This window comes from Apteryx rowi, unplaced genomic scaffold (assembly GCF_003343035.1).
Source record: "Apteryx rowi isolate R43461 unplaced genomic scaffold, aptRow1 scaffold_130, whole genome shotgun sequence".
Taxonomy (NCBI): Eukaryota; Metazoa; Chordata; class Aves; order Apterygiformes; family Apterygidae; genus Apteryx; species Apteryx rowi.
In genome coordinates this window covers 1,873,143-1,887,948 of record NW_020447531.1, presented here as the reverse complement: position 1 = coordinate 1,887,948, position 14,806 = coordinate 1,873,143, and the positions used below count along the sequence as shown (strand labels likewise).

At 38.7% G+C, this 14,806-nt stretch overlaps 1 protein-coding gene across 9 annotated transcripts in view; it reads right to left on the bottom strand.

Annotated features, from left to right (window-relative positions):
• Positions 1-14,806, bottom strand: part of NCOA2 (nuclear receptor coactivator 2) — a 198,499-nt gene that overhangs the window by 5,193 nt on the left and 178,500 nt on the right. For all 9 annotated transcript variants that reach the window (XM_026056258.1, XM_026056257.1, XM_026056259.1 and 6 more), the window contains 5 exons: positions 14,286-14,363; positions 13,527-13,761; positions 11,761-11,938; positions 9,215-9,413; positions 3,397-3,486 (listed from right to left, as the gene is read on the bottom strand). In XM_026056258.1, the coding sequence (XP_025912043.1) occupies positions 3,397-3,486; positions 9,215-9,413; positions 11,761-11,938; positions 13,527-13,761; positions 14,286-14,363 (780 nt within the window). The remainder of the gene's footprint in view (positions 1-3,396; positions 3,487-9,214; positions 9,414-11,760; positions 11,939-13,526; positions 13,762-14,285; positions 14,364-14,806) is intronic.

Below are 14,806 nucleotides of genomic sequence, written 5' to 3'. Positions count from 1 at the left end.
ATGTAACTTTAAAATAGAGATGTTATCTGAAAATCCTGCAGATCGTCAACAACAAGAGTACTGTTGCACTGTGTTAAATTAAGTTGGATATCTCTCATAAACTTCAGATACATACAGTATTCTTCAGAGATATTTGCTTTTAAACAGCATCAGGTTCAGACATTTTCCTTTACCACCTGAAGTTAGTTTATAAAAATTTGTTCCAATAACGGTGAAATAATAAATTATTAAACTGTTCTAGTTGCAACAATATTCGGGTCTACAAATAAATGGTACTTTGCACCTTGAAGGAGACAGAAAATTCTTTGTCCTCTAGTTACTTTTAAAACACCCTCACTGTTTGTATTTTTGTATCATCCTTGTATGCCCTAAAAGCTCTAGAAGTCTTACCCTTAATACATTAAAAGAAAATGAAACAGTATTAAGCAAACAGAAATTAGAATGGTAAATGTGAGATTTGCAGTCTATACATATTTCAGCAACAATATGTTACACCCTGGTTACTCAACTCTTAAGAGAACCAATCCATTTAAATAATACAATTCCCTGAGATCAAATTTAAGAAACACTGAAAAATAATCAAAATTTGTCAGATGAATGTTCTCAGCTTTAACATGTTAAAGCCACAACTGCCAAGGGATGAAGCACATTAACCCTCTCTTCAGCCCTCTAACTACAAAGTTTGTGCTTTAAAAAAAATGTTACATAGAAGTAGTTTATAGCATGGAAATAGGAGCTACTTAAACTCTATTGCAGTTCAAAGTGCTGTGAAAAGATAGTTCTAGTGCTTATAAAACATTCGTAACATATATGTAAAACTCTCTACCTTTTCCTTGACAGTATTAGAGCTGTATTAGTGGAATAAAATTAAAATCCGTACTACACAGAGTGTAATCAGATGTACTCTTGCAAAATAATTCAAGAGGGTTAAGATGCTTTTTGTTTCAGCTGAGTCATGACTGCTGTCAGGCACGCCACTGGCCATTTTACTGTCATGGCACTGAGCCCATTATTTTAATTTCAACCCCCTCAGCAGCACCTTTACCCACAGGAGACTTAACTTCAGCTGAAGTCCTGCCACTCAGCTTCTTCCACCTGCCCTTATAACTCTCTTCTCTGACTTTTCTCTTGACTTCTTCTCCACCTTCTCTTGTATGCCTCCAGGCCTTTTCTGTCACATACACTCACTCTCTCTTCCTTTTTTCTTGAGCCATTCTTTAAAATTGACTTCCTCCTTTCTCCTCTTTATTCTCTGCTTCTCCTTTCTTTCCTCAGTGGTACCCTGTATTTTGTTCTCTGGTGGTCTGACTTCTTTTTATATATGGAATTTTACAGGATAAGGAATGCATTAAGTAACTAATAATGGCATATGACAGCTTATGCTAAAACAGGACATACTGCAACTTTTTATCAGTCATCAAAGTGACTGTGAAAAGGCTGTAGAAAAGATTTTCCATTCACAGATCCTCCACTCTTGGAGACAGATACTTCTCATGTGAACCCCTAAGAATTGGCCTCCAAGGAGTTTAAAACACACGTAAGTGCAAAAAGAGATGGACACAATAAAATACACATCTGGCTACTTCTTTCTCAGTACTTTCATGCCCTTCATTTTCATTAATCTTAACATATTTGGAGTCAATAGCTTTCTCCTATTATTCAAATTTCTTTTTTCTAACAGCAGAAAAACTTTAAATTTATGCTGTTGGATTCAGTATTAGAGGAAAACTTGTGTATTTAATTCCATCTTTCTGTTTTCAACATTGCATACAAAGAGATGACAGGAAATAATGATGTAAAGGATGGACCTCAAGAAGGTTATAAAATAACTCCCGTAGAAACAGCAGGTTAGATCTGCCTATTTTAATTACTTTCAAAGAAAGACAGCTGTTTACAAAGATTGGGTGATATTTCAGTAACTTAAATAAATGCAGTCTCTCTCAGGGTCTTTCTTATTCACATCTTTTTCTCCTGTTGCTGATAACTGGCTATTTCACTCCAGTTGTTTTCCCTAAGCCATTATGTCCAAATCAACTTTGAATAAAAGTTTCCCAACAGAAGAAAAATTGAGATCAATAATACTAATATTAATCAAAACATAAGGAGAAAAACTAAGATAAAGGAGCTGCATGTTTCACTTGTAACCTCTGTTTCTCTAATACCACCAGACGACCACAACGTTTTTAAGCCAACAATCTTCAGTGGTTTCAACTTGCAAGACACAGCACGGAGCGCTCCCCGATTAAATATTTGCACAGCAGCGTACAACGAGACAGTAGTCCAGGAAACGAACACATTTAAAGTGGCGCAGCTTAAGGCCTTACCATTGATTGTTCTAAAAACAAAGGCAGCAGAGAAGCGGCTCTGCTGCAGGCAAGAGGAGTGCTAGCGAAGGGACGAGGCCGCGGGCGCAGCAGCCGCTAGATGGTGCTTCCCCCTCGCGCCAGACCCCGCTTTGCCTGCCCCCGGCACAGCAGCTTGGCCGCCGCATGCTGCTGGTAATCCCGAGAACCATGCATACACGCTTTCCCAGTGCACAGGTTTCTACGTGAGGCTATTTTGTTGTACAGAAAGGTCAGCTTTTGACATTTGTATGGGTCTCCACAGCCGTGATGTTTGGATCACACAGAGAAAATATTGTACTCTAGCTTCAAATCACATCAGGTCTCAAAAATACTGGGTTTGTTGTAACACACTTATTTTAAATGAAGGGTTTTTTCCATAAAAAACCTTCCACTGAGGGGGGCACATAAAAAACACCTCATTTACCTGGCCAGATGCCAGGAACTCTACAATGGCTTTCCTTAATGCTGTTACTGTCTGGAATACAAATCATTTTTGACCTAAGCAAGTGCTAATTACTCCATCAGTTGGAGATTTGTGTGAAAATTAGTTCAGTATTACTACTCTCCTCAGAACAAGCATGGTATAGAAAGCAATAAATAAAGTAATTCATAAAATTGGTGCCCTAAGTATAATGCAATGAAAAGTGGAAAAACACTTAGGCAGGACAAAACATGAAATGAGTTAAGCATGCAGCAGTGAAAATATAAATCACCAGTAAGTCTTTCCCATCATCAGAAAGTAGTCATATAATTGCTTTGTAAAAAGCAAATAAACTATAAATAAAAGTCTGCTGAATTTAACTGTTAATTCAGTATGTGTTAATGTATTCTGTATTATTCACTTCAATAATGCTAGTGGGATCTAAATAAGGAACTTAAGAGATGTCACCAAAAGATAAATTAAAAAAAATTAAATGTGAAGGCCTTAAATAAAATTACTAGCATCCTGGGTACTTTTAACTTTGTAAGTAAAAACATACTGTATCCATGCTAGACCACACTATACTGTTTGTTCAGTTCCCTCTTTTTGCCTGTATATGTCATTTCTTACCCGTGTTGCATCTCCGTCCTGCTTTATCATATCCATTCCAGACAGCTGGTTTGGAAAAAGATTGCCTCCCCTCATAGCAGGATCATTAACCTATTGGTAACAAGATATTAAGGAAAATGGATTAAAAGTATGTTGGAAAAAGGGATGAGAATTAAAAAGCAACATTATAAACCACTATGGGACTTGCATATACCAACGTCCACTTCTGAAATGAGGTTGTCATCAGGGAAGTGACTATATAGCTGAGCACCCGTCTTGTTCAGCATGTGTTTGACTCATATTATTCTGCTTCATAGTCAACAACAAAAATTTCATTCCTGATACTATGACTCTTGCGCATATTTTACAAACAGGGTCCACATATTAGGTCACATTATTTTAAGGGGAGATGCCTGCTATGAAGGTCCTGAAACTAGAAACATGTAGCTACTTTCCTACCCTCAGTGACCTGCAGACCTTCTGCTTTTGCAACCCACCATGCAATTTTTCAAAGGCTGATGAGAAAGCATGTAGGCTGGATTATACTCAGTATTGATTTAGTTCTAATGACATATCTTTTTCTGCTTGTAAGCAATGGAGGGAAGATAGTATTAAATGGGAAAACCTGCAGCTGCATGCTTTCCTAAACGAATCGTCTCAATAGTTTGCTGAACACAGCCACTGGAAAGTACTGAATCCGTGTACTTCTGCATAACCAAAGGGTCTGTCATGCTTCATTATGTGGAAAGATTGGCTTGCTGAATTTACAGCACTGCTTTCTTAATCAAAGGATTAGGATACAGAATGCAAAACATAGCCTTTCAGCAAGGTTCTCAGTATTAGTAAATCCAACTTTCCTTAGAAGTTTTAAAGGGAAAGAATCCTCTTCCTAGAGAGTCTTTGTTGACTCATTTCTCTCTCACACTTCCCGCACACCAGATGGGTGGGATAATATGGAAGATCTGCCCCTCTAGATTTTGCTGGAAGGAAAACAATGCTTTCTGTTTCACTTTGCCCTTTAGGAGACTTTTGGTTGCCACGGAGAGGAGGATCTGCCACTACACTACCTCATTTCAGCTGTAACAACCTGCTGCAGCAAGGGGAGAATTGTCTTGAATTTACCACTCCAAAGCCTTCTTGTTTCAAGTCCTCCTGACTGTTCTGTTTCTGTTGCTATTCATTGATTTTGCAAAGAGCTGCAAAGCTGCATGCACTAATGTGGTTAAAAAGGTGGTCTCCCTAATGCTGCCAGAGATGAGAATGAAGTTTAACAGGAAAGGTTAGAAACTTAAGTGTTTTTGCTTCAGAATTTTCAACTCTGAAGCAACTGATTATTTAAGCACTGTGAGCCTCCTAGTGAGGTTTTCCACTTCTTAGCAACAAATGGACAGATTTTTTTAAACCTGAATCTGGAAATTTAAATAAAAAAGGTAGAGACCCACACTATTTTGTTTAGTAAGAAAGACAGTAGAAAGCTTCACAGCTTTATCTATATGCATTTGTCTGAGCAACAGAATCCATGTTTGAAAAGTACTTTCTGCCATTTACCAACACTCATTAGAAGATTCGTTGCAATAGGCACGTGCCCACATGCCTTCGCTACTTTGTTCAGTAGATGAAGGAAAAAATAAAAAGCAAAAATACAAAATTGTAGTTTACTGAATAAAAAACAGTTTTGGAACAAAAAAAAAGAGCACATGGTTTGCATCACAGTAGAGTTAGGACAGTAATGGAAAAGCATATGTCTCCAGAAGGAAAGGCATCAGTTAAGTTTCAGTTAAAGATCTCTTTGCCAGTGATGGTGCAAGAGTCCTGACCTGCACAGTAACACGGTAACATGGTAACAGATACAAAGAAAAACCTACTGTTTTGTTATAGGATTAAATTCGCTTCAGAAGTTTGCGAAAGATAAAACAATCCATATTAACACATTAATGTTTCTGACTGCAACAGCAATTCAGTCAGAAAAGTAAGGAAAATGTCAAAGAAGTTAAAGAGGTTTATATAGTTTTCTTAAGATTTTTCTGAAATAACAGAATTTTTACAGATGATTCTGTAAGAAGGAGAGTTAAGTGGTGTTATTAGTTATCAAATCCAACTATAACAAGACGGGACATGTTTTACAACCCCCTTGCAATTAAATCAAGCATGTTACTACAGCCTCCTGCCAGTAGAGCAGAATTATTTGGAACATGTCTAGAAAGAAAAGTCTCATACCACTCCTTAGCTCCTTTCATCCAGTATGCAGAACAGACCTAGTCTGTTTTCAAAATACTGTTTCAAGATGGTTCTTAGTAAATGCCAAGTGAGTTTTGACCTTGGGAGTACTGCAAGCATGCAGATTAATAAACATCTACTCTGAGGAGACATCTAGATAGTGGTTTATTTCATATACTGAAAAGTCTCTCCTCCTGCAAAGGTTTCAAATTGCTTCTTTGACAGCCCAGTAAATAACATGCGTCCATGATGCAAAATAACTAACAGGCAAAAAAAAGGCAAGAGTCCATTGTGCAAACAACAAGAGGAAGACACGGAGATGAGCAGTTTTGTGAATGGTGCAACACAGGGAAGGTTTTGGACAGAAGGAACTGTGTGGACCTGGCAGTTTGCATTTTGGCCTTACTGACAGCAGCCTCTTAAAAGACAGACTAGTAAGGGCAGCCTGGAGAGCTTTAAGGTAATTTGTAAGGGAGAAGATGACAATGAGACAAGGTCTGAACCCCCAAGTGTGTAAAAGAGTCTCTAAGCATCATACACGGCAAACCCAGGGAAGACAACATTTTGGGCATGATCTTCATTGTCTACAGGGTGATGCTGGGAGTTGAGGTGGTAGACAAGAGAAGCTGGAGACACACAAGTATGAGCAGCTAAACACAACAGTTCGCACTTTGGAAATCTGAATACACCCATATGATATGGTATAGTGCCAAGGGAAGAGATACAAAACAGAGCTGAACAAATCTGCTTGATACCAAAAGTAGCATAGCTGCTTCTCAGCAGGTAAGCCTGCCCAGGCAGAGCTCTTTTCGAACAAGAATGTGTTACTTCCAAAACCATCCAATAAGATGCGAAGTTCTAAGTTTTTTCAAAAGCTGGAACACATTTGTAGCATAACCACTGTTATCCACCGTGGTGAGAAAGAGATGGGCATGTGATGTTAAAGTAACAATAAATAAAAAGAGAAAGTAGGTGGCAATGAACAATAAGGTAAAAAATACATGTGATCATAAAAAAAAAAATCAAAAGAATGACTGAAATGGCAACAGCCAGCAGAATTAAAGAAAATATAAAGTCATTCTGAAAGCCACCAGTTACAAGAAAAAGTTTAGCATGGTCTAGGTCAATTGCTAAATAAAGATGGCAAATTATAAAAAGCACAGGAAAAAACATCAAATTTATATTTTATATACATACTTTTATTTATTCCTGCCTCTCAGAAAGGAAAATGTAAAGCAGCACAGCAAGCATTCCTGAGGACTTAAGAAATCCTGTCTTGTGGCCCAGAAATGGCCCCTCAGCTGCCAGTTGGCCACCTCTGACCTAGCTGAAATATAAAACATTTGCTTGCAGAGTTTGCAGATGACACAGTGCAGGGGTGGTAAATTAGGAGGAAAACAGTTTACAGTTAGAGAATGAGCCACAGCACTTTAGCTAAATAGACTCAATCTAACAAAAGCTATTTAATACAGACAAAAGGAAGGTAATGCACTTGGGAACGAAGAATGCAGGTTTCGTCTGTGTAGAAAGCATTCAGCAAGAATATGGAGATCTGGGAATACCAGGATCTGGGGATATCAGGATCCTCCTAAGGGTTTCCATACGAGCTCTCCAGTGCAACATTGTCACAGATAGAGCTAAAGCAATCCCTCCCTGCACTGAAAGAGGTTACAAGCAGGATTTCTACACAGCATTTGTGAAATCATTGTTATATCACTGAGTTCAGTTCTTCTGTTCATACTTCTAGAATGATGGTACAGTAATGAAGGGAGCTTAAAGTAGATCCACAAAAGGGCATGAAGGTCTGGAAAACAAATGTTGAGATGATAGAGAAACTCAATCTATTCAGCTTGCTGGAAGTTAGATAAATGCTATCTTGAAACAAGATCTAATAGACCAACAGGAAGGAAAAACAGTGCAACAACTGTGCCTGTGGAAGCAATATTCTGCAAAGATCATGGGAGTCTTTGAAATAAAACCATATCTTTTCTATAATGTATATTTCTTAATTCAGATTCTTGGGGAAAATTATGCAGCACGTGCACATTAAGAATTCAGACTGGGCTGTCACTTTCAAATCCCTACTCTTTCCTTCTTTGGCTTAACTAGTGTTTTACTATATTAAAAATGTGCAACAGCATGCACTTAGGAACTAATAATAATAAAAAAGTCTGCTATAGTTGGGCTCAGCAACTGGAAACACCAGAGGAGGTGACAGATTTGGGAGTATCAAAATTACTTCAAGTCACCAGTATGCGGCAGCTGTGAAAGACAAACGTGATCTGGGGCTATATCTGTCAGTGTATTCCAAGAGAAATTAGGAAGAACTAGTGTTATGCACATGGCACTGGTGCTTAGGAAATACTGATTCAGACTGGAACAGGTGCAGAAAAGGAAAAGGAATGTAAAGCCTACAGGAAGAGACTGAAACAGCATGGCTTGTTTAACTTAGCAAAAAAAAAACAAACAAAAAAACCACAAGAAACTCAAAACAGAACATCCCAACAACCCCCAGAACAAAACAAAAATAAAAAAATAATGTTGATATAAAGCCTTTCTTTAAAATACAGGGAGAGAAAAGGGCTATTTAAGCTAAAGGACAATATTGGCAGAAAAGTAAATAGTCTGTTAGCAAATTTAGGCTAGAAAAAAAGACATTTGTTAACAAACCAATAATACAACCAGCTTTAAACTGGAACCTTATCATCTCAAAAAAGGGGTTTATGACCCTACTGGCCACAATTGTGGGAGACTCTCCTTGAAGATTCACAAGGAACTTTCCTGGCCATGTTTCTAGGAAAAGTCCATAATTTAAAGTTTGTGTGTTAAATCAATTCAACTTCAGCTCTGAAACAACTATATAGATCTGTTAATTAAGAGGACTTGCTTGTCAATTATTTATTAATGCGTTATGTGAATTTAATTATGGACCGACAAACTAAAAATGTTATCTTCCTAATTCTGCATATCCTAAAGAGCAATCTCAAATAAAAATGAATGTATAAACCTCTTCTCAGCAGATAGGAACAGGTTACTTGGCTATTGATTTAGCAGTCTATTTTATACACATCACACTACAGAAAGTGTGAATTTTGTGCTCGGGAAGGTGCTAGATTGATAGTTCTCTAAGTCGATTGCCTATTATCTGGTACTACAAAACCAGTGGTGGTAGAAGCATCTTCCACACACTACTCATGCCAGCATATTTCACTCTTATCTATCTCCAGGAAACTGCCTGACATTCAATCCTAGCCTCCACCGCTGAGAAAACCAGCAACAACATGGGGGGCTGTCAACTGAGCTATCCAAACTTACCTACCGAGAACAGGAGCTAGGTCACCACACACTTTCCAAAGTAGTCCAGGAGTGATATATGCACTAACTACAGGAGTGCTAGGTTAAAATGGGAAATCTAGATGCAAAAGGTGCTCTACCTCATTAGTCACCTTGGTTATCTGAGTGCAAAGCCAAAAAGAAAGCCTTTTTAACATAATAATTTCTCAAGAGAACTGATAAAAGAAATGTAATGGCTTACAGCAGTTATAGCCCAATTCAACTGACCTGAAAAACTACAAGTCAAAGAAAATCCTCTAGCTGTCATCTCAAGTCCTTAAGTTCTCACCTGCTCAGGACCCATGGAGGACAACCCTGATGTAGGCACAGAGGTCGCTGAGGTCATGCTGATCTGCCCTGTCATCTGGTTCATGTTGTTCATACCACTTGTGTTGGTTGCCATGGATACACTGATGTTCATGTTATTATTGTACATGCTGGTGCTTGCTTGCTGCCCAAAATGTGGTGGGGACTGTTGTGAAAACATGCTACAGCAAGGAATGGAAAAAGCAATGTGTCAGACTTAGAATGCTGAAGCCAGTAAGAAACTACTCTCTTTTTAATATACTTTAAACTGGAATTTGTACATACTGCTGTTTATGCCAACTTAAAGGAAAGACTGTTTTTCATCTACATTAATGACTAAGGAATAGATTTTCAAAATTTAAGGTTCCGTGTCTGTGCACAAAAATGCATGCCTTTGCATGTGAAACTATGGCAGAGGGTACAAATCTGTTATGTGCATGCATAACAGCCAATTATCTGTCTAAATGGGCCTTGTATATATATTTATATATGTATGGGAAAGTAACTTTTGGATGGAAAGGAAAACACCTTTTTCCCCCTCCATTATTATCACAGCACAGGACTGCTGAGTTGATACTGGATCTGGTTTAATAAGCTTCCTTTTTGCAAAAGAGGCTATTTGCACATATGAATACCAGATTTGCACATACAATTATGGCAAGTGGGCTCACAAATATAGACATGCAATTGTGCAGAAATTTATTTACTGATTTTAAGCATCATGTTTTAAAAATGTGGCACTGTAAGAAACAACATAAAGTCCAAGATAATTACCCTCCACATTCCTTCAAGGCCTCTGCAAATCAGCTTAAGGAAAACTAACTGTGGAAGAGCTCTACCCAGATTTTTTTTAAAGTGCCTTGTGCCTCCTGGATTGTATCGTCCCATTACATAGAAAATCATATGAGAGGGTAGTTTTTATACATTTCATAAAATGTACTCCCCACTATTTATATATCAGCCTTTCCTAATCTTGGAGCATAATCCAATAGTAAATGAAGGAATTATTATTGAAGATGTGTCTATTTAGAAGATCTCCATTACATGGAAATACTGTGAAAGAAGTGCTGCATGTAGGATGGTACACAGTAACCATGTTTGTATCAACAGCTGACTTGTACTTCCCCATGAAGCACTGCTCCCACAGCTGAGGAAATCTTTGATGGTAACGCTCAACCTCATACTTGGGTCTCCATTACGCTATGGCCATGCACTGTCCATGGTGAGATTTTTTTCTTCAAGTGCCCTGTGGATAGTGGAATGCAACTGCATTCCGGGCACAGGATCAAACTCTGAAAATCCCACAATTCTCTTCCTTCTACTCCATGTCTTCTTAGGCCACCTAAACCCATTTTTAAGTTGTTATCTGGATGGATGAAATAGCACACTACAGATCATTGTGAATACTCAGTGGCTTGTGTAAATGCCTGTGACATGTCTCCACTGTAGAGCTGCAGTTTGGCAAGCCAACCATGAGTCTATCAAGCTGCCCCTGCTGCAGTTTCAGCAGAAGCCACAACAGTGGTAGCTATGCCTCCTGCAGATGCTTCAGGAAGACAGTGAGGAACTGAGACAAGGACAAGGATGAGGATGATGAGATAAATCAGCTGCTTTAAGAGGAACTTTACTTGGATCAGCCTCATCACTGATGTACTATTTTCTGGGTTTATTAAACATGTCAAACTGTGGGAAAACGATCTGTTGTTGAGCTGGGATAGTAAGAGCAGCTTGAGAACTTCAGGATGACAGAAGGACTCTGCTAGAGATCTCTGTGCAGTCTAGCCTCCAGGGATAGTGGTTGTACACCACCCTGACAGCTCTTCCTGTCCACGGGGAAGCACAAGATCAGTGCCATCTGGAAGCTCATTACTGCCTCCTGATACTGTTCAACATGTAACCCACCCAGTGTGGACAGATTAATTATTAGGTTTATACTGATTGGGGCATGGGCCTCAACTAAAAAGTTAACTGCATGCATGAGGCATGCTACAATGCTATCAGAGAATGAGAGTTATATGCTGACCCCAAATATGTGCAAGCACAAATGGATTGAACCCGGTTGCTCTTGGGCATTTAAAGTGGGAGGTGATATCCAGTCATCATATTTCCAGAGCAGCAGAGAATGCACAGGTTACAGCTCAGCTGGTCCAGGCACATGGAAAGCAGTGTGGGAGGGCAACAATAAAATCGCATGCAGAAGAGACGCATCCGCACAAACATTAGGAACTGGAACTCATTGTGCAGCACCATTTCTTCAAAAGGACACACAGTGTTTCATCAGTTATTACAGATGAAGTATTGCATTGTGTGGATGCAGGTCTTTTAGCTATGCACTCACTTTGCCTTTTATAAAGACAGAATTTAAATGAACTCGTCAAGCCAAATTGAAAAGAAATCTCTTTTAGGAGTAGATAGTTAACAACAAACAAACAAACAAACAAATACATATAACAATAAATAAAGAAGTATAGACCGTAAATGACGCGTTTTCCTGTGTGTGTGTTCATTCTGGTTTTGTTCTGGATTTACCTGTTTCCACTCATATTCCCTTGTGCCCACCCATTCATCTCCGTAGAGGACTGATAGGCAGGATTAGCCTGAGACTGCTGAATCATGGGACTCTGAGTGTGCGCCAGTCTTGGGGACATCAGTGGACTCTGAGGAGTGGTGGCCCCTGTGAAGCCTGGATCAGGTTGCTGACTTATACCTAAAGAATAAAATGAGAAATTCAGCCAGTGTACATTCTAGGCTAAAACAAAGCAAGAACTGAAACCTGCAGACGTGTCTCATCTGGAACCTATGACCTTGCATCTCCCTGTAGGATCTAGATTAAAAGCAATACATCATCAACTAAATACTACATGCATAACCTTAAAAAAAGTGCTTAGCATAAGTAATGTTGGCTACTTGTGCTCCCTAATGCCTGGTAGAGGCCACAAGGAAAAACGCTAGTAAGTGACTTTTTTGCGGAAACTCCATTCAAAACAACAAACAAATAAAACATTTTGCTTCAGTTTCTAAATCCAATTTTGTAGTGAAAGAAGCACGACCTGTTCACTACGTGACACCACCTTTTAACATTTAGGCTTAATTTTCAACTCTTTCTAAAAGTTCCTAGAACCTTAGTATTTATATTTCTGTGTCCTTGCAAAAACAGACAATGCCATTTTGTGCAAGCATTTTGCAATTCTGTAAAATCAAAATATTACCTAAATGTAAAGCAAACAACTTAAGCTGGGAGTTTAAACAGACTTTAAAATGTCAATTGTGTGCAAGAATTCTGTGCAAGTCACTTTGGTCTTGTTTAAGTTCATCAAGAGCAGCATACTCAACTGAAACAAGCCACTCTTAACAATGGAGCAAGAATTAGGTTCTATAAAATCTATTCCTATATCCACTGTCTACATTACTTATTTTATGATATGGAATAGAGAAGTTAACATAATGTGTATTCATTTTCGTAAATAACAAATCTGTGGAGGGAAATAACTTACAAATTAGAAACTGGTGTCAAGGATAACTGATCAATAGAATAGATAGCAAATTTAGAAGTGGGTGAAATTGATTTGTATTAGTTGTATCAGTAGAACATGTAGATACATAATATTTGATGTAATTTTAATATAACTTTTACAATATATTTAGAGAAAGAAAGTTCTGTAACAGTAACTGCATGGATGTAACGGACCCATGTACCTCCAGAATAAAGTAGCATACAGCTTCTTAAAATACATGAACAAAATAGTATTACTCACAGGCTTAAAGAAGGGAATGCCTTATCTGATACTAATTTTTATTACTTAGACTCAATAGTTAAGTTGCTAATTTGATATCATTATGCACACACAAATGATTATATTTTTTGGAAAGAATCTGTCTGATTTTTTTAGCTACTCTCATGATCAAGATGCAAAGAATAAAACAGTATCACAATCACAGCTGGTTTATTTTAGTCAAAATTCAGAGCCCATAAAGCCTATAAGAACTTGTATATGTGTACATGAATGCATGCCTATTTGTGTGTGCATATATCAATAAACACACACGTTGCACTTCTGCTATTGCTCAATGGAGACCCACACGCAGAGAAATTGTGGTACTTGATCTAGGAAAGTGGAAGGTACCACACCAAATTTGAGGACTCAGGACAAGCCCAAACTATCCTTCTGTGTTTCCCATCATTTCCCAGTTAGGCAGGCCCAGGCGCCCCGTGAGGAGCTGCGGGATGGGAGCTGGGCCTGGAGCGATACTGGGGAGGAAGGACTGCCGAAAGGCATTGGGGGTAAATCCAGTACCGTAGTTTGGAGGAAACGGAAACTGCTGTGCATTTGCCTGCGGGATCCGTGGGTTGCTCATGGTTGCTGGTATGCCACCGGCGGCCACCATGCTGGGGGTCATGCTCAAGCCCTGCCCTCGCATCATCAGCGTTCGCTGCTGCACCTGCTGCTGCTGCTGCATCTGCCGCTGCCTCAGGTGCTGGCTCAGGATCTCCCGCTGCCTCTGGGCCAGCATCTGTGCGTTGATCGGGCCCTGTGGGGAAATGACAGCGGCAGCGTCAATAAACCACCGCACACCAGCATGGCTAGCAGAGGCAGCGCCATGGGAACCATCACAAAGATGCAAGCTCTTCATCCTCCCCCCCCCAAATAATATTAAATGGAAGAAAATAATCCTGTAATACTTCGGCTGAGAAAGAATTCCAACAGTGAAAGAGTTGCTAACATGAATAATATTGGCGTTTAACGTTGCAGCAACTTGTAACTGCAAACAGAGTAGCTCATTAAAAAAGCGCATCTTCTCTAGGAAACAAAAAACTTGGTTAACATACAGTTATATCCCATTTCTAGTAGACAAGCATCCACCCTGTGTAAATATGGGAAAGACTCTAAAACAATCAAATGCTTTACTATCATTTAGACTGCTTTATTTGTTTTCAGGACCTGCTTTAGAATTTTTGTATGTATTTACGATATAGCATTGGTACTCTATTTAGATTAATATGGGAGAGAAACAGGAAAATAAAGTGAATTTTTCTAAAGTACTATTTCCCTCACCTGCGTTGGCACTCCAGGTCTCAAAGACAGATTCATATTGGAGACATTGCTGATCTGATTTATCAGTGGCTGCCGATTCTAAAGAAAAGAAAAATTATCCCAAGAGTTGTTAGAAGAAAAAAAAAGCGGGGGGATTTTATATACATAGGTATATACATCTTCTTTCCACTTGGTAGATTTGAGGACCTACTTTTACAGATTCAGGTATAGACTATTTTTCCTACTTGAATCCTGTCATCATTCACAGAATCCTACTTTTTAAGGAGACAATGCGCTGTACAAATAACAGCACAGACACTAAGCTGTTTTCCAAATATGCTGCCTTTACAGTTTCTATCTTTTCTGAGTTTAGGATTGGACTGTTGAGGACTCTGAACTGGACTTTGAACTAGGCTCTATAATTTTTATATACTTTCAAATTTTTGTTTAAGAATGAAACAAGGAACAACAACTTAAAATCATCCTCAACTGTAGACCAAGGCGAAAAAAAGGATGGAGGTAACAGACAAGAGTAAAGTATG